This window comes from Oncorhynchus clarkii, chromosome 16, assembly GCF_045791955.1.
Source record: "Oncorhynchus clarkii lewisi isolate Uvic-CL-2024 chromosome 16, UVic_Ocla_1.0, whole genome shotgun sequence".
NCBI lineage: Eukaryota > Metazoa > Chordata > Actinopteri > Salmoniformes > Salmonidae > Oncorhynchus > Oncorhynchus clarkii.
The window spans coordinates 9554647-9572701 of NC_092162.1; the positions used below are offsets into that span (position 1 = coordinate 9554647).

Here is an 18055-nt window from a genome sequence, read left to right on the forward strand (position 1 = left end):
GAGTGTAATGTTTACTGTTCATTTTTATTGTTTATTTCACTTTTGTTAATTATCTATTTCACTTGCTTTGGCAATGTTAACATGTGTTTCCCATGCCAATAAAGCCCCTTGAATTGAAATTGAATTGAGGATAAGTAAAACTAAAACGGTCGATTCGTGTCTAGACCGTAAAAATAGGACTTCCACCAGCCGCCCCTCCTACACACGTCAATCAAAACCCTTATCAACAAACGAGAGAATATTCCACCTATGGCAAGCCCTCCAGGAATCCCAACCTATCACAACCGTACTTCACAGCTTCCAACAAGAAATGCCACTCCTTCACGAACATGGCGTTTCACTAGTGGACTGTACACGGGCTTTTCGAGATCAAATTGAGGTTTAAACGGTGTGACGAGAGACAGACCTCGTTGCAACCTGAACGTGAGTGTGACAGATATATTTGGCGCATTGACAGTGGTGCCATTCGCTCTGTAAATTGCTTAGCGCGCGATTGCCAGTTATCGCAGGCGTCTCTTGACATCGATAAGAAAACGAACCTTGACGTTGCAAATGGCAACGCTAGCTAGCTTAGCTCGCATTAGCTAGCTGGCGACGAATCGTAAACAGTGCTTTAGCTGGCAACGTTAACACGTGTTTTTGTCACACAGCATTGATTGTGCGAAGTTTTAGCTAGGTGCATTGCATTCTTGTTTTTCCATGGCAGAATCTGCAGACACTACCATTGACTCTCAGTTATCTAGATGGCATGTGAAACCATAAGCTCCGTATGCACACTAAAACCGGAAGTCACTATAAAAGCATCATGACATGTGGGCTGTCGTTCATCGCCTCTCTCTCTCTCCCATAGAAGACACTGTAAGTACAGGTCAAATCAGTGCAAGGAAATCCAAGGATAAGCATACGCAGAAAGTGAGTACATTTAATCTATTGTACATCTGTCAGCAACGAATAGTTCTGCTTCTGACGTAGGCTCTTGTTGTGAATGGGCTGGCTATATAAGTTCATGACGTCTTTCCGTAAGTGCACAGTAGTTTGCACCAGTTGCTTATTGGACCGCATTCTTACACCATGTATACATGTTAAGTAAATGGATCATACAAGTTGGGTTTGGTTCCTGTACCTGTTCAGCTGAAACTGTCAGAAAGACATCCGTCTCTGCCTCTTTCCCACGGACCTATAGCTAGGGTATGAAATCACTGCTATATACCAATACCGTAATCATTTATCTTTCCTTTTACTGATCTCTTCCCCACACAGATCTACCCCGCCATTCGTGACTACAGTAACTAGCCTCCTCAAAAACTACATCTCCCAGCGTACCCTGCAGTGAGTCCATGTGGGCGTGCGTGGTCATCCCCTCAGACTGGCAGAGCAGGCTGACATAGCGGGGCCAGTGGGTGACATTGTCCTCCAGCCGACGTTGGGGATCGAGGGGACAGCCAAAGTTGGGGATCGAGGGGACATTCGGAGGGTGAAGGCGCTGCCTATGCTCGTCTGGTGTGTGTATGAGACTCGGAGCATGGTGAGAGGCTGCGCTGGTTGCCATGGAGCTACAGGATAAGAAGCAGGTGAGTTTCCTAGCGCCCAGCGACGTCAGCTGGCTCCCTGAAGTGGGCTGTTTGTGAAACAGAGACTCCTTGGGACGTGTGTGTGTGTGTGTGTTTGCGCTGACTGATCCCCGCAGACCGCTCTTCCAAGTTTTTTTTTTTTAAGTTGGCCAATAAATGTAAGCTATTCATGACAGACATTGAAACCGTCTTTGGTCTGGTGTCTCAAAAGAGGAACTGGACTGTCAGCTCGTTATCATGAGCCTGTACTTTTAAAGCAGTGAGCTGAAGGTTGACAAGTGTCAGCAACCACACCATCCGCTCTCCTTCTCAGCCTCCTCCCTTTCTGTCACCCCACTCTGCTGTGGAGTATTTTTCTCTGCTCATACAGGAGTAATAAAGGCCTAGAATATATCAGTTCAAATAATATGAATTGAATTGTGATTTGTCAGGGGGTTCTGCAGCACCCTCGGTACCATGACTTCCTGCAACTATGAATATACATGGGTTCTAACTTTTTACTTTACAATTGTACAATTTATTCTCCCTGCGTATGAAAACCGAACACGATGATTCACACGGTGAACCTACTGTACATGATGAGCTGATGCCCACTAAGCTTTGAGGATTTTCCTACGATATTCACAACTTATTGAGCAATTATAGTCTGTAAAATTACTTTATCAAGCCAGCTGCAGATGAAACAAAGTAAATTCTCTCTTCCCTCTTTCCCTAGTTTTAGCTTGCGGCTATAACTGTCTAGCTGGCAAGATTTCGGATATTTACTAGCCAATACCAGTGACAAACGTGGGTAAGTTATCAACATATGGTAATACACAAACAATCTAGCTCACTTATTTTGCCAGCTAGAAAAAAAGGCCACAAACGAATTCAGAAACGGAGGAAGCTAACGTTAGCTGATGCCTTTTCAACAAGAAGCAGAGGAAGCTAACGTTAGCTGATGCCTCTTCAACAAGAATCAGAGGAAGCTAACGTTAGCTGATGCCTCTTCAACAAGAAGCAGAGGAAGCTAACGTTAGCTGATGCCTCTTCAACAAGAAGCAGAGGAAGCTAACGTTAGCTGATGCCTCTTCAACAAGAAGCAGAGGAAGCTAACGTTAGCTGATGCCTCTTCAACAAGAAGCAGAGGAAGCTAACGTTAGCTGATGCCTCTTCAACAAGAAGCAGAGGAAGCTAACGTTAGCTGATGCCTCTTCAACAAGAAGCAACTGTGACAACATGGAACCTAAGATTTATTTCCCATTGAACAAAATCCACAGTCCACTCCTCCAAAGAAAGCCTGTCTCCAGGACTTCTCCAAAATGACCCCCAGATCCACAATCAGATCCATGACCAAAGCATCGCATTTCAATTTAGCCCGCAGGCAAGCTCTATCGCCTGGCACCACAGACCCCATCCATCGAGCCATCCACACACACAGAGCCCAAGTGCAGACAATAGAGGTCGACCGATTAATCGGAATGGCTGACTTATAGTTTTTATCCAAGATTCTCTCTAATTCGTTACTGCGCGATCAACTAATTAATCACGTAACTAATTAACTAGGAAGTCAGGGCACCAAGGAAAAATATTCAGATTACAAATAACTTTTCAGATATTTTATCTTCAAATTAATGAAGTATTTACTGTACCTCACGTTAGTCTCATTCCAAACGTCGTAAATTGTTGGTTATCTGCACGAAGCCAGTCTTCACTACGAGTCATCCATACATCAATTGTCTTAAACCATTTATTTATTACTAAGTAGGTAATTCACAGAAATGCATAAACAAACAAACAAACATGGTAAATGTGGTTACATGAAATGATAGGAGAATGTGCCCTAGTGGGCTGAACCGGCATGGCGGCTTGTTTGACGAGGGGGAGTGGGGGTCGACTAAGAAGTCACTACAAAGTGATAGCTATAACAATTGAAATGCTAATCCTTACACATGAACGCTCACTCAGTCGGGAACAATTGCAATCAATATATATATTTACGCTCAGTGTGTCGTCTTGATCGCTGGTGAAAAGTTCATTTATTTTATAGAATTGTCCGTCTCTCTCTCTCGGTTGTGGTTAGAGGGGATTGTTCAGAGTGACATTCGTTATAGAATTAATGTTTCGGTGGTTGTCGTTCTTCGCGTTCAATGATGCCGAATTCCTAGCTGCAGACTAGTAATCAATATCAAAGACTTGTTCTTATTCTGTCGGTATCGATAGTCTAAGAGTTTAACCACGTGGTATGGTTAAAAAGATTCAGCGATGGCATACACCTTTAGCCATCTCGTAATTGAGGTAAGCTTGGTCTGGTGATAATTTCTCAAAGTTGGGTTTTATTCGGAATGGCAGGAAAAGGCTATCCCAGGATATCTGACCCTAACTGGGCTCAGGGGTGGTCCTCTGATTTAGTTCAAATCCAATTTCCTTTTTGAGTTTTCCTTCATTAAACAGTCCAAAATCATATTGTAAAATTGTGTAAACAGTGTCATACTCACTCATTCATCTTATACAACAATTAGATGTAAACCTTATATCTGGGGCTATTATATAAACAGCGTTATGGTAATGTGGCCACACCGTCTCCCATGAGCTTCCCAAGTTGTGACAAACTAACCAGTTCGTAGCTGGATTCTTCACCGATCTTTTACACTTTCTCCGGGACACTTTCTCCCCCCCCCCCCCTCCCCTTCTGCTGGTTTACCTTGGTAGGCTCTCTGACAGCGTGGCATGCTGCCACAAGGATGGATCGTGGGTATCCGGATTTGGAGTCGCCGTTCCGGACCCAGTAACTTAGGCAGATGTTAACAACGCACACATACTCATGAAATATATAGAATTACATTCATTCCCCAATGAGCGGCGTTGTGGCAGTAAGTGATGGTTGTATGGGGACTTTGTTAATGGCTCTATCGCTTCCTAAGTGTCAAAGGAACTGAACCGAAAAGGAATGAAAGCATAAACAAAATATATACAAAATATAGTTCTCACACAAAAATCAACTAATTGGACTGTATTCTATATACGTCCAATGTTCTGGCAAAATGACTATCATGACATTGTCTCTAATGCCATATCTAGGGTTTTCCTACTTGGTGTGTTCCTTAGGCACTATCCTAAGTTGATAACTATATGATAAGTTTACAGCTGGAAGGCACTAGTTTTGGCAGTCTACAGGGATGACCTATGGACTTCTGGGAAGAAAACTGGTGAGTGCTGTAGAGTCAAAGGCCTAGAAGTAAATGTTCAACTTTATTTACTACGGCTGGTATTTTGCTTGGACCCTTAAGTGATCCTAGCATAAATCCTAATTGGATGTTCTGTTGTGCATGTGCGTTTATGCTTACACAAGTGCGCATGTCAAGGGAAGAAAACCAAGCATCCTGGCAGATTACAACTTGTTCAGGATGAGTCTGACGTAGTCAGGTAATTTTTAGGTCAATGCCTGGAGGTCAGTCAGAATTGGTGTCGAGGGAGTCTGTAGTAGTTTTTACTACAAGTCACTGTGTCTTCCACTATTGTAGTGGTGTTAGGTATGAAGTCTCTTTCATAGCTATGTTATCCACATAGAAGCTAACCTCACGACGGAAGTACTCTTTAAGTATTGGACCAGTCGTACGTGGTGTGATCGTGGTTTATGATTCTAATAATTTTCCTCCTCAATGGAGGATTCTATTTATTAGTGTCATGTGTGTTAACCATTGGAAGAGTGCACTGGAGATTCCCTTCCACGTGTTGCACTCTGAGTGACTCCTATGTTGCTATTGTCAAGGGTAATTTGATTGGTTAGGTCTCTAACCTTCTTACTGATTGTAGCTAGACTGACTGTCGCTGGTATTGGTACTGGTGCTCAAAGGGACCAGTTATCCTACCGATTTATTCTGAAATATACTACCGGAACACATGATTGGAGCATTTTACTAGTTGAATTGCAGTTGAACCTACACATGGCAAGGAATGATTATTGTTGCCATTTGTTTTGGAGGTGGAGGTGGTCCTTTACGACCACAATTGGACACCACGAAATTGGGGAGAAAAAGGGGTAAAATTCAAATAAATAAATACATTTGTCATTATTACAAAAAAATAAAATTGTCCGATTAATCGGTATCGGCTTTTTTGGTCCTCCAATAATCGGTATCAGTGTTGAAAAATCATAATCGGTCAACCTCTAGCAGACAGCCAGCAGCTCCCATAACACAACTCCTGCGGCTAGCTCCAGAAATAAACTCTCCGCCCCTCTAAAGAAAACATGGCTCCTTCATGGCTCTGTCACCAGATCCATGATCGAATACATGGCCGAGGCGTCGTGTTTTGTTTTAGCCCGCAATCCACACAGACACACACAGTTTTGGCCCCAGCTACAGGGCTCTGTACAAAACATTGACCTCCATCGCGAACAAAACAACTATTTTCCCATAGGCTTGTACTGTCTAGTATGACAGCACCAGCAGTTGTCTACCAGCTGTTGGTAGCCATGTTCATTTGGTTACTTTAGTGTTATTTAGATGGAAGATGTGAGCTAAATGCGGTAGTTCTATAGCTAGCTAACGTTAGCATGGAGGTAGTAAGCTAGCTCATTCACTTACAGTACTTTCGGAAAATATTCAGACCCCTTGACTTTTTCCACATCTTGTTACGTTACAGCTTTATTTTAAAATGGTTTAAATTTTTAAAAAATCCCATATCAATCTACACATATTACCCCATAGTGACGAAGTGAAAATGTTTTTATACATTTTGCTCATTTATTACAAATAAAAAACAGATACCTTATTTACATAAGTATTCAGACCATTTGCTAGAAGACTCGAAATAGAGCTCAGGTGCATCCTGTTTCCATTGATCATCCTTGATGTTTCTACAACTTGATTTGGAGTTCACTTGTGCTTAATTAAATTGATTGGACATGATTTGGAAAGGCACACACCTGTTTATACCTACACCTGTCTATATAAGGTCCCACAGTTGACAGTGCATGTCAGAGCAAACACCAGGCCATGATGTCAAAGGAATTGTCTGTAGAGCTCCAAGACAGGATTGTGTCGAGGCACAGATATTTTGGTATCCTTCCCCATGTTTTTGCCACATTGATGGTCCCCAAGAACGCAGTGGGCCTCCATTCTTAAATGGAAGAAATTTGGATCCACCCTTGACTCTTCCTACAGCTGGACGCCCAGCCAAACTGAGCAATCAAGGGAGAAGAGGATCTGAGCTTGAGAGGATCTGCAAAGAAGAATGGGAGAAACTCCCCAAATATAGGTGTGCCAAGCTTTGTTGTGTCATACCCAAGAAGATTCGAGGCTGTAATCGCCTCCAAAGGTGCTTCAACAAAGTACTGTGTGAAGGGTCTGAAATCTTATGTAAATGTGATATTTTTTATTTTTTCATATTTTTTCATAAATTTGCAAACATTTTTAAAAACCTGTTTTTGCTTTGACATTATGGGGTATTTTGGGTAGATTAATGAGGGAAAAAAACAAATCCATTTTAGAATAAGGCTGTAATGTAACAAAATGTGGAGAAAGTCAAGGTCTGACTACTTTCCCAGTACCTGATGAAGCCCGGATCATAGCCTGTCTCTGCAGCTGGCTGCTTGTGATGCGTTGTAGGGACAGCATCCACTTTGAAAAGCAAAGTTTTGTTGAAGCATCTCCTTCCGTTGTTGATAACCATGGAAGTTCTCACAGATTAAATGTTGCCCCGCAGATTGACGAGTGGATGGCCAATTCGTCCGCCTCATTCTCACAAATGATTCCTACTTTTTTACAAAGTTTTCCATTTGCGTGACCAGAGTTATACTCACGTTTGCATAGCAAGTGCTGCTACTCCCTGCTACCACACAAAGGTTGGGTCCCTACCCCCCCCCCCTTGTTTTAAGGGTCTGGGGGTTGTTATGTAGAAGGACTAAGCTCAGTTCAAGTGACTTTTTAAAAGGACTTCCTACTCCAAAATGAAGGAAAAATATATATTTACACCTCCCAGAAATTGTTAAATTATTTGTTAAATTATTTTCACATATAGCCTATGCATGGTCCATATTATCAGGTATACTATTAGCAATAAGCATTATTACCTGTTACCCAGCTAATGCAGCATAGTGGCTATAAATAAATAGTCTGAAGCATGGGGTTGCCTCTGCATTTACCCTGTTGGGCTAATCATTAGCTAGATCCCAAATGTGATATTTTAACTAGTTAGCATCCTATTGATGAATTTTTAAGTCCCCAAAAACTTGCATAAACACCGAATATAATCTAGGCCTGTCTTGTTAGGGTAACTTGGGGCCACTCCACCACCCGGGGTCTGTACTTCTCACAGAAACCACTTCATGGCAGTTTTACTCTTGCTCAACTGAAAGTGTTTTGAGGGCGGGTGGCATTTTACCCCGAGCTACCCTACAATTTACCCATGTTACATTTAACTCCACTTTCCCCTATGCACTCACAGGGAATAGCAGTGGTAACTTGCTTAACCATGCCACTGCTAAAAAGTCTTGGTTTAAAATGTTGCAGTTTGCTCATATTTAGGAGTTAAAAGTAGGAATGGAAAGCTGGGGTCCTCTTTTTAACAAAGGCCATTCATTTCTGTTTTCCCTGCAATTGCGAGAATTGTTATGCGTTGACTTCTTGTCAGAATTTCATGTTTCCCTCCCTATAGCACTCGTAACTTGTTCCTCAAGGAATATTTATGTGGCATAAAACGCACAAGCCGACTTGGTAAACAGATCATTCTGACAACATCAAGAGTAGAATAGTTTTTCTTTTCATCACTTGTTTTGTTTGCAGAGGAGAAGTGGACTGTAATTTTGTCGTGGCGCTCCACCACACTAAACAACTGCTGCGGAAACACTGCAAAGCACAACCCTCAATACAGTTTCTCTTCTCCTTTCCACCCAGGCACTCTTTCTTTCAGCTTTCATATGCCTCCACTCTTACACTCTCCTGTATCATCTAGCCAGACATTGCAGAGGCACATTCAGTCAGAGCTCGTCCAGCTGGCACTGGGCTGTGGCTGAGCTAGACCAAGATTCAGTGTAGGGCAGAGAGAGATGAGACCGGCTAGCCAGGCATTAGGATGCTGAAGCGGTGTCAACCAGGCTCTGACGTCCGGGTGTGTTTTGTGTGTGTCCATGTCTAGAGGATTTTCTGCTTCTTGACTCTGGAGAATTGTCCGTTTTATTTATAGCTGTGTGGGATGTGGAGCTTGAAAACAAAGCTGAGCTGAAATTAGGTGTCTGTAGAGTGTGGGAAAAGATTCCCACTGACATTAGGTATGACTGTTCCTCTGCAGCTGTCTTCCATTGTAACCCTAACCCACTGACATTAGGTATGACTGTTCCTCTGCAGCTGGCTTCCATTGTAACCCTAACCCACTGACATTAGGTATGACTGTTCCTCTGCAGCTGGCTTCCATTGTAACCCTAACCCACTGACATTAGGTATGACTGTTCCTCTGCAGCTGGCTTCCATTGTAACCCTAACCCACTGACATTAGGTATGACTGTTCCTCTACAGCTAGCTTCACTTCTGTTGCGCATAACTATTCTGAAAATATATATATAAACGCAACAATTTCAAAGATGTTACTGAGTTACAGTTCATCTAAGGAAATCAGTCAATTTAAATGCCTTCATTAGGCCCCAATTTATGGATTTCACATGACTGGTCAAACAGGTATGCATCCATCTCTTGGTCACAGATACCTTAAAAACAAGGAAAACCTGTCCATATCTGGTATGACCACCATTTTGCCTCATGCAGTGCGACACACTGCATAGGATATGTTGATTGTGGCCTGTGGAATGTTGTCCCACTCCTCTTCAATGGCTGTGCGAAGTTGCTGGGTATTTGGAACATGCTGTTGTACCCATCGATCCAGAGCATCCCAAACATGCTCAGTGGGTGACATGTCTAAGTATGCATGCCATGGAAGAACTGGGACATTTTCATATTTCAGGAATTGTGTACAGATCCTTGAGACATTGAGGTGATGGCGGTGGATGAATGGCACGACAATGGGCCTCAGGATCTCGTCACAGTATCTCTGTGCATTCAAATTGCCATCGATAAAAATGCACTTGTGTTTGTTGTCTGTAGCTTATGCCTTCCCATTCCATAACCCCACTGCCACCATGGGGCACTCTGTTCACAACGTTGACATCAGAAAACTGCTCGCCCACACAACGCTGTACACGTGGTCTGCGGTTGTGAGGCCGTTTGGACATACTGCCAAATTCTCTAAAAGGACGTTTGAGGATTATGGTAGAGAAATGATCTTGCAACAGCTCTGGTGGGCATTCCTGCAGTCAGCATGCAAATTGCATGCTCCCTAAACTTGAGACATCTGTGGCGTTGTGTGATAAAACTGCACCTTTTAGAGTGACCTTTTGTCCCCAGCACAAGGTGCACCTGTGCAATTATCATTCTGTTTAATCAACTTCTTGATATGCCGCACTTGTCAGGTGGATGGATTTTTCTTGGCAAAGGAGAAATGCTCATTAACAGGGATGTAAACACATTTTTGCACAAAATTTGAGAGAAATAAGCTTTTTGTGCATATGGAGAATTTCTGGTATCTTTTATTTCAGCTCATGAACATGGGACCAACATTTGTTTTTATATTTTTGTTCAGTGTAGAGGAATGATTAAATTTATAGCATAACAATCTCTGCTAGAGGTCGACCGATTATGATTTTTCAACGCCGATACCGATTATTGGAGGACCAAAAAAGCCGATACCGATTATCATATCAAATCATAGACTTAATTATAATATAATAACACACAGAAATACGAGCCTTAGGTCATTAACATGGTCAAATCCGGAAACGATAATTTCGAAATCAAAAAGTTTTCTTTCAGTGAAATACGGAACCGTTTGTTATCGAACGGGTGTCAACCCGAAATATTGCTGTTAAGTTATGTCATAATAATGTAAAATTCTGGCAAATTAATCACGGTCGTTGTTAGGCAGAAATGGTCTTCACACAGTTCGCAATGAGCCAGGCGGCCCAAACTGCTGCATATACCCTGACTCTGTTGCACAGAACACAAGAGAAGTGACACAATTTCCCTAGTTAATATTGCCTGCTCACAGGAATTTATTTTAACTAAATATGCAGGTTTAAAAAATAATACTTGTGTATTGATTTTAAGAAAGGCATGGATGTTTATGGTTAGGTACATTGGTGCAACGATTGTGCTTTTTTTTGCAAATGCGCTTTTGTTAAATCATTAACCGTTTGGCGAAGTTGAAGTAGGCTGTGATTCGACTCTAAATTAACAGGCACCGCATTGATTATATGGAACGCAGGACAAGCTAGTTAACTACACACGGTTGATATTACTAGTTTAACTAGTGATTATGTTAATATAAGTTTAATGCTAGCTAGCAACTGACCTTTGCTCCTTGCAGCCACAAGGCCCTTTTGATGCTGCACTCGCGTAACAGGTGGTCAGCCTGCCACGCAGTCTCCTCGTGGAGTGCAATGTAATCGGCGTCCAAAAATGCCAATTACCGATTGTTATGAAAATTTGAAATCGGCCGACCTCTAGTCTCTGCTCTTTTAAAACCATATCCTATTGGCTTCAGTTAGTTTAGAGTGCCGATAATTATACTGTACAGTTTATCTGTGCATAGGACCAAGGCAAAGCAGCTAGCAAGGTACTGCTCTGTTTCAGCGGTCATGGGCAGCCAAGCTATGTGGACATGGTGCTTTTTGTACCATAAATGTCCATGGATTTGTGACCTTTGAACTATTTGAATCGTTCTTGACTGTAATGTGATTTGTGCATTCTAACTATATATTTTGTGTGTGTGTGTATGTTTCAGGAGGAGGGGGGAGCGGGGACCCTGGGCTTGTCCACTGGTCAGGCTCTGGGAACACTGAGGGACCAGCTCACCACCCTGCTTGACCAGCACCAGACCACAGGCCGTGGCAAACAACCCACTGCACAGGTAGATACCACCGCACACACTCACATACACACACACACACGGACACACACACACTTTGTTGTAGAGCGTAATGAGCTGTTTTGTTTGTTGATGTTATTTTAGGAGCAGTGGGTGAAAAGCTTCCTTCACCATGGCAACCGCCACTCCTGTCTCCATTGGCCGGGAGCCGCCCTCACACTGCTGGTGGTGGTGGGACTTCTCTGTTGTTATGGCGACCAGCCGCACGGCAGGTGTGTTTGACTGTGTAGCTGGGACAACTGACAGAACATTATCGACACAGACCATACCGATATCGTTTGCTGATATCGTTCATTACAATAAGTAACCTATACTAGAGAAATGTGAAATAAGTTTGATATGACATAAGTTTGCTAATATGGGTGATCGTTAATGGGACAATTGATGACTATAACCATCAAACTAGAAGTATTAGTTTAAAGGATCATTTGAATAAACGGTGGTACACATTAATGTTCTATTTATTGTTATGGTATCAATTCAGGCAATTTGACCAACTTTTTTTGATTGTGGGTGTTATTTATACTGGGCCTCTGTACATTGTGGGTATTGTTTAGACTGGGACTTGTGTGGGTATTGTTTAGACTGGGACTTGTGTGGGTATTGTTTAGACTGGGACTTGTGTGGGTATTGGGCTGGGACTTGTGTGGGTATTGTTTACTGGGACTTGTGTGGTTATTGTTTAGACTGGGACTTGTGTGGTTATTGTTTAGGCTGGGACTTGTGTGGTTATTGTTTAGACTGGGACTTGTGTGGGTATTGTTTAGACTGGGACTTGTGTGGGTATTGTTTAGACTGGGACTTGTGTGGTTATTGTTTAGACTGGGACTTGTGTGGTTATTGTTTAGACTGGGACTTGTGTGGGTATTGTTTAGACTGGGACTTGTGTGGGTATTGTTTAGACTGGGACTTGTGTGGGTATTGTTTAGACTGGGACTTGTGTGGGTATTGTTTAGACTGGGACTTGTGTGGTTATTGTTTAGACTGGGACTTGTGTGGTTATTGTTTAGGCTGGGACTTGTGTGGGTATTGTTTAGACTGGGACTTGTGTGGGTATTGTTTAGACTGGGACTTGTGTGGGTATTGTTTAGACTGGGACTTGTGTGGGTATTGTTTAGACTGGGACTTGTGTGGGTATTGTTTAGACTGGGACTTGTGTGGGTATTGTTTAGACTGGGACTTGTGTGGGTATTGTTTAGACTGGGACTTGTGTGGGTATTGTTTAGACTGGGACTTGTGTGGTTATTGTTTAGACCGGGACTTGTGTGGGTATTGTTTAGACCGGAACGTGTGGGCGTTGTTTAGACTGGGACTTGTGTGGGTATTGTTTAGACTGGGACTTGTGTGGGTTTTATTGTTTATTGTTTAGACTGGGACTTGTGTGGGTATTGTTTAGGCTGGGACTTGTGTGGGTATTGTTTAGGCTGGGACTTGTGTGGGTATTGTTTAGACTGGGACTTGTGTGGTTATTGTTTAGACTGGGACTTGTGTGGTTATTGTTTAGACTGGGACTTGTGTGGTTATTGTTTAGACTGGGACTTGTGTGGTTATTGGACTGGGACTTGTGTGAGTATTGTTTAGACTGGGACTTGTGTGGGTATTGTTTAGACTGGGACTTGTGTGGTTATTGGACTGGGACTTGTGTGGGTATTGTTTAGACTGGGACTTGTGTGGTTATTGTTTAGACTGGGACTTGTGTGGTTATTGTTTAGGCTGGGACTTGTGTGGGTATTGTTTAGACTGGGACTTGTGTGGGTATTGTTTAGGCTGGGACTTGTGTGGGTATTGTTTAGGCTGGGACTTGTGTGTGTGGGTATTGTTTAGACTATTGTTTAGGCTGGGACTTGTGTGGGTATTGTTTAGACTGGGACTTGTGTGGGTATTGTTTAGTTTACTGGGACTTGTGTGGGTATTGTTTAGGCTGGGACTTGTGTGGGTATTGTTTAGGCTGGGACTTGTGTGGGTATTGTTTAGGCTGGGACTTGTGTGGTTATTGTTTAGGCTGGGACTGGGACTGGGACTTGTGTGGGTATTGTTTAGGCTGGGACTTGTGTGGGTATTGTTTAGGCTGGGACTTGTGTGGGTATTGTTTAGACTGGGACTTGTGTGGGTATTGTTTAGACTGGGACTTGTGTGGGTATTGTTTAGGCTGGGACTTGTGTGGGTATTGTTTAGACTGGGACTTGTGTGGGTATTGTTTAGGCTGGGACTTGTGTGGGTATTGTTTAGGACTGGGACTTGTGTGGGTATTGTTTAGGCTGGGGCTTGTGTGGTTATTGTTTAGGCTGGGGCTTGTGTGGGTATTGTTTAGACTGGGACTTGTGTGGTTATTGTTTAGGCTGGGACTTGTGTGGGTATTGTTTAGGCTGGGACTTGTGTGGGTATTGTTTAGACTGGGACTTGTGTGGGTATTGTTTAGACTGGGACTTGTGTGGGTATTGTTTAGACTGGGACTTGTGTGGGTATTGTTTAGACTGGGACTTGTGTGGGTATTGTTTAGACTGGGACTTGTGTGGGTATTGTTTAGACTGGGACTTGTGTGGGTATTGTTTAGACTGGGACTTGTGTGGGTATTGTTTAGACTGGGACTTGTGTGGGTATTGTTTAGACTGGGACTTGTGTGGGTATTGTTTAGACTGGGACTTGTGTGGGTATTGTTTAGACTGGGACTTGTGTGGTTATTGTTTAGGCTGGGACTTGTGTGGGTATTGTTTAGACTGGGACTTGTGTGGTTATTGTTTAGACTGGGACTTGTGTGGGTATTGTTTAGGCTGGGACTTGTGTGGGTATTGTTTAGACTGGGACTTGTGTGGGTATTGTTTAGACTGGGACTTGTGTGGGTATTGTTTAGGCTGGGACTTGTGTGGGTATTGTTTAGACTGGGACTTGTGTGGTTATTGTTTAGGCTGGGACTTGTGTGGGTATTGTTAAGGCTGGGACTTGTGTGGGTATTGTTTAGACTGGGACTTGTGTGGTTATTGTTTAGGCTGGGACTTGTGTGGGTATTGTTTAGACCGGAACGTGTGGGCATTGTTTAGACCGGGACTTGTGTGGGTATTGTTTAGACCGGGACTTGTGTGGTTATTGTTTAGGCTGGGACTTGTGTGGGTATTGTTTAGGCTGGGACTTGTGTGGGTATTGTTTAGGCTGGGACTTGTGTGGGTATTGTTTAGGCTGGGACTTGTGTGGTTATTGTTTAGGCTGGGACTTGTGTGGGTATTGTTTAGACTGGGACTTGTGTGGGTATTGTTTAGACTGGGACTTGTGTGGGTATTGTTTAGGCTGGGACTTGTGTGGTTATTGTTTAGGCTGGGACTTGTGTGGTTATTGTTTAGGCTGGGACTTGTGTGGGTATTGTTTAGGCTGGGACTTGTGTGGGTATTGTTTAGGCTGGGACTTGTGTGGGTATTGTTTAGGCTGGGACTTGTGTGGGTATTGTTTAGACTGGGACTTGTGTGGGTATTGTTTAGACTGGGACTTGTGTGGGTATTGTTTAGACTGGGACTTGTGTGGGTATTGCTTAGGCTGGGACTTGTGTGGGTATTGTTTAGGCTGGGACTTGTGTGGGTATTGTTTAGGCTGGGACTTGTGTGGGTATTGTTTAGACTGGGACTTTTGTGGGTATTGTTTAGGCTGGGACTTGTGTGGGTATTGTTTAGACTGGGACTTGTGTGGGTATTGTTTAGACTGGGACTTGTGTGGTTATTGTTTAGGCTGGGACTTGTGTGGTTATTGTTTAGGCTGGGACTTGAGTGGGTATTGTTTAGACTGGGACTTGTGTGGTTATTGTTTAGGCTGGGACTTGTGTGGGTATTGTTTAGGCTGGGACTTGTGTGGGTATTGTTTAGACTGGGACTTGTGTGGGTATTGTTTAGACTGGGACTTGTGTGGGTATTGTTTAGGCTGGGACTTGTGTGGTTATTGTTTAGGCTGGGACTTGTGTGGTTATTGTTTAGGCTGGGACTTGTGTGGGTATTGTTTAGGCTGGGACTTGTGTGGGTATTGTTTAGGCTGGGACTTGTGTGGGTATTGTTTAGGCTGGGACTTGTGTGGGTATTGTTTAGACTGGGACTTGTGTGGGTATTGTTTAGACTGGGACTTGTGTGGGTATTGTTTAGGCTGGGACTTGTGTGGGTATTGTTTAGACTGGGACTTTTGTGGGTATTGTTTAGGCTGGGACTTGTGTGGGTATTGTTTAGACTGGGACTTGTGTGGGTATTGTTTAGACTGGGACTTGTGTGGTTATTGTTTAGGCTGGGACTTGTGTGGTTATTGTTTAGGCTGGGACTTGAGTGGGTATTGTTTAGACTGGGACTTGTGTGGTTATTGTTTAGGCTGGGACTTGTGTGGGTATTGTTTAGGCTGGGACTTGTGTGGGTATTGTTTAGACTGGGACTTGTGTGGGTATTGTTTAGACTGGGACTTGTGTGGGTATTGTTTAGACTGGGACTTGTGTGGGTATTGTTTAGACTGGGACTTGTGTGGGTATTGTTTAGACTGGGACTTGTGTGGGTATTGTTTAGACTGGGACTTGTGTGGGTATTGTTTAGACTGGGACTTGTGTGGGTATTGTTTAGACTGGGACTTGTGTGGGTATTGTTTAGACTGGGACTTGTGTGGGTATTGTTTAGACTGGGACTTGTGTGGGTATTGTTTAGACTGGGACTTCAACCCAAATGTTCCTATCAGAGCTACCTCACTGTAAAATAAGGTTGAAACACAGGAAGCCCCAACAGTCTGTGAATACTATCATATCTCTCCTCCTCTCCTCTCTCTGTAGTTCTGGGATAGAGTTGGTGAACGCTGCAGCCCTCCTGATGCTCTTCACGCTGAGCTTCATGCTGATTGGTCGACAGCAGAGGCTGAGGAGAACTGAGATGGTGCACCGGCTCAACAGCATCATCAATCAGCTCAACGGTGAGAGAAAGGGGGGGATGACGCAAGGAGGAGAGGAGATGGGATGAGAGTTGACAGTTGGACATTTAAATGGAGGGAAAACGTTAAGAAATAAACACTTTTACTTGAGGTTGACAAGTTTCCACCATTCTCGTTTAGTGATCCTATCTTTCAATTTCCCCTTCCACCCTCTCTCTCCCGCCTCCAGGCTACCTGTCGGGCTGGGCAGATTTGGGTGAGGGGATGAGGTGGTCTCCCTCCCTTTACCCTGACCTGTACACCCCCTCCTCCCCCTCCTGGTCGCTCCACTGGACCTACCGCGACTCCAACCTGGTCAACCTGCCTGTGTCCCTACTGGTGGAGGGAGACGTTATAGCACTACGGCCAGGACAGGAGACATTCTCTTCTCTCAGAGGCATCAATGTACGGCGAGAGGGATGAAGAGTGAGAGGGAAAGAGGGGGGTAGAGAGAGGGAGGGAGGCGTAGATGGTGAAGGTGAGAGGGAAAGAGGGGGGTGTAGATGGTAAAGGCGAGAGAGGAGGTGGATACTGCTTATGTGGATGTCTCACCTGTATCTCCCTTCTCCAGGATGACGATCATATAGTTCTGGAGCCAGGGGACATGTTCCCACCTCGTTCCCCCCCTCCCTCCCCCCGGGGGGACCAGAAGAGGGGTCCCCAGAGCCCCCAGCAGCACCGCCTCTTCAGGGTGGTCCGCACGCCCATCCTCGACAGCGTCAGGTGGGCAATGCATCCTCTTGAGGCTAAACAGTCTGACAAACTTTGATTTTGAGGTGACCGGGTTTGAGGTAATAATTCACCTCGAGCTAGTTGGATATCCAACAATTCTTGGTTCAAGAATTCAACTCGAGGAGAAAGTTTGCGCAAATCATGAATGATCATCTAGAGTCAAAGGAAACCTGAAATTGTGACGTCTCAGTGTGTCATTTTGAAGCCGTTTAAAGATACAGGGCAGGTTTCCCAGACCCACATTAAGTCTAATACTGTTCTGAACTGCATGTTTGTTGTTGTCCAGGATGAGACTCAAACCGTCTCATGACGTCATCTAAAATGACTGACACCCCTGGCTGAATCCACCTCTGCTTTACAGGAACAGTCTGGACCTGGCTCTGTCTCGACCAATCACAGCCCTGGATAACGAGAGGTTCACCGTTCAGTCCATCATGGCCAAGTTCGCCTGCCCTATTGTACTGGTGAGAAAAGCAGACACAGAAACACAGTTTCTTAATTAAAGCTACTTGCCATTGTCCCTCATGTTATCCCTCTCTCCTCCTATAGATGACGTTCTTGGTTGTGAATACAGTGCGTTATTTCTTTGACGCCCCTAGCCTCACTCCTGGACGCTTCAACTTCATCCAGCTGCAGGTATGGAGACTCCCGCTTCCTGGCCGTGCCCCTTCTCCCTATTTATAGCAGGGTAGGCGATCCTGTGGGGACAGAATCTCTTCAAACCTATAAAATATTCCTATTGTAATAAGTGTTGTGTTCCAGCTGATGGGAGTGCTGCCCATCCTTCCCCTGCTGTTTCCTGTCATGTGGGTGCTGGTCAACACCTATGGCGAGGCTAGCGTCCTGGCTGAGTCCAGCAGAGCTTCTCCTACTGGCCTGGT

General features: G+C 44.0%; 1 protein-coding gene across 4 annotated transcripts in view; it reads left to right on the forward strand.

Annotated features, from left to right (window-relative positions):
* Window positions 1-287: 287 nt before the first annotated feature.
* Window positions 288-18055, forward strand: part of LOC139367928 (transmembrane protein 94-like) — a 30433-nt gene continuing 12665 nt past the window's right edge. For 3 of the 4 annotated variants that reach the window (XR_011626903.1, XM_071106322.1, XM_071106323.1), the window contains exons 1-11: window positions 312-423; window positions 851-912; window positions 1261-1571; window positions 11385-11510; window positions 11613-11740; window positions 16309-16445; window positions 16633-16847; window positions 17014-17165; window positions 17536-17638; window positions 17724-17810; window positions 17937-18053. Coding sequence is in view for 3 of the 4 variants with exons in the window: in XM_071106322.1 (XP_070962423.1) it covers window positions 1548-1571; window positions 11385-11510; window positions 11613-11740; window positions 16309-16445; window positions 16633-16847; window positions 17014-17165; window positions 17536-17638; window positions 17724-17810; window positions 17937-18053 (1089 nt within the window). In the remaining variant the exon portion in view is untranslated. Of the gene's footprint in view, window positions 424-850; window positions 913-1260; window positions 1572-11384; window positions 11511-11612; window positions 11741-16308; window positions 16446-16632; window positions 16848-17013; window positions 17166-17535; window positions 17639-17723; window positions 17811-17936; window positions 18054-18055 lie in introns of all 4 variants that reach the window. The other variant, XM_071106321.1, reaches the window with a different exon arrangement.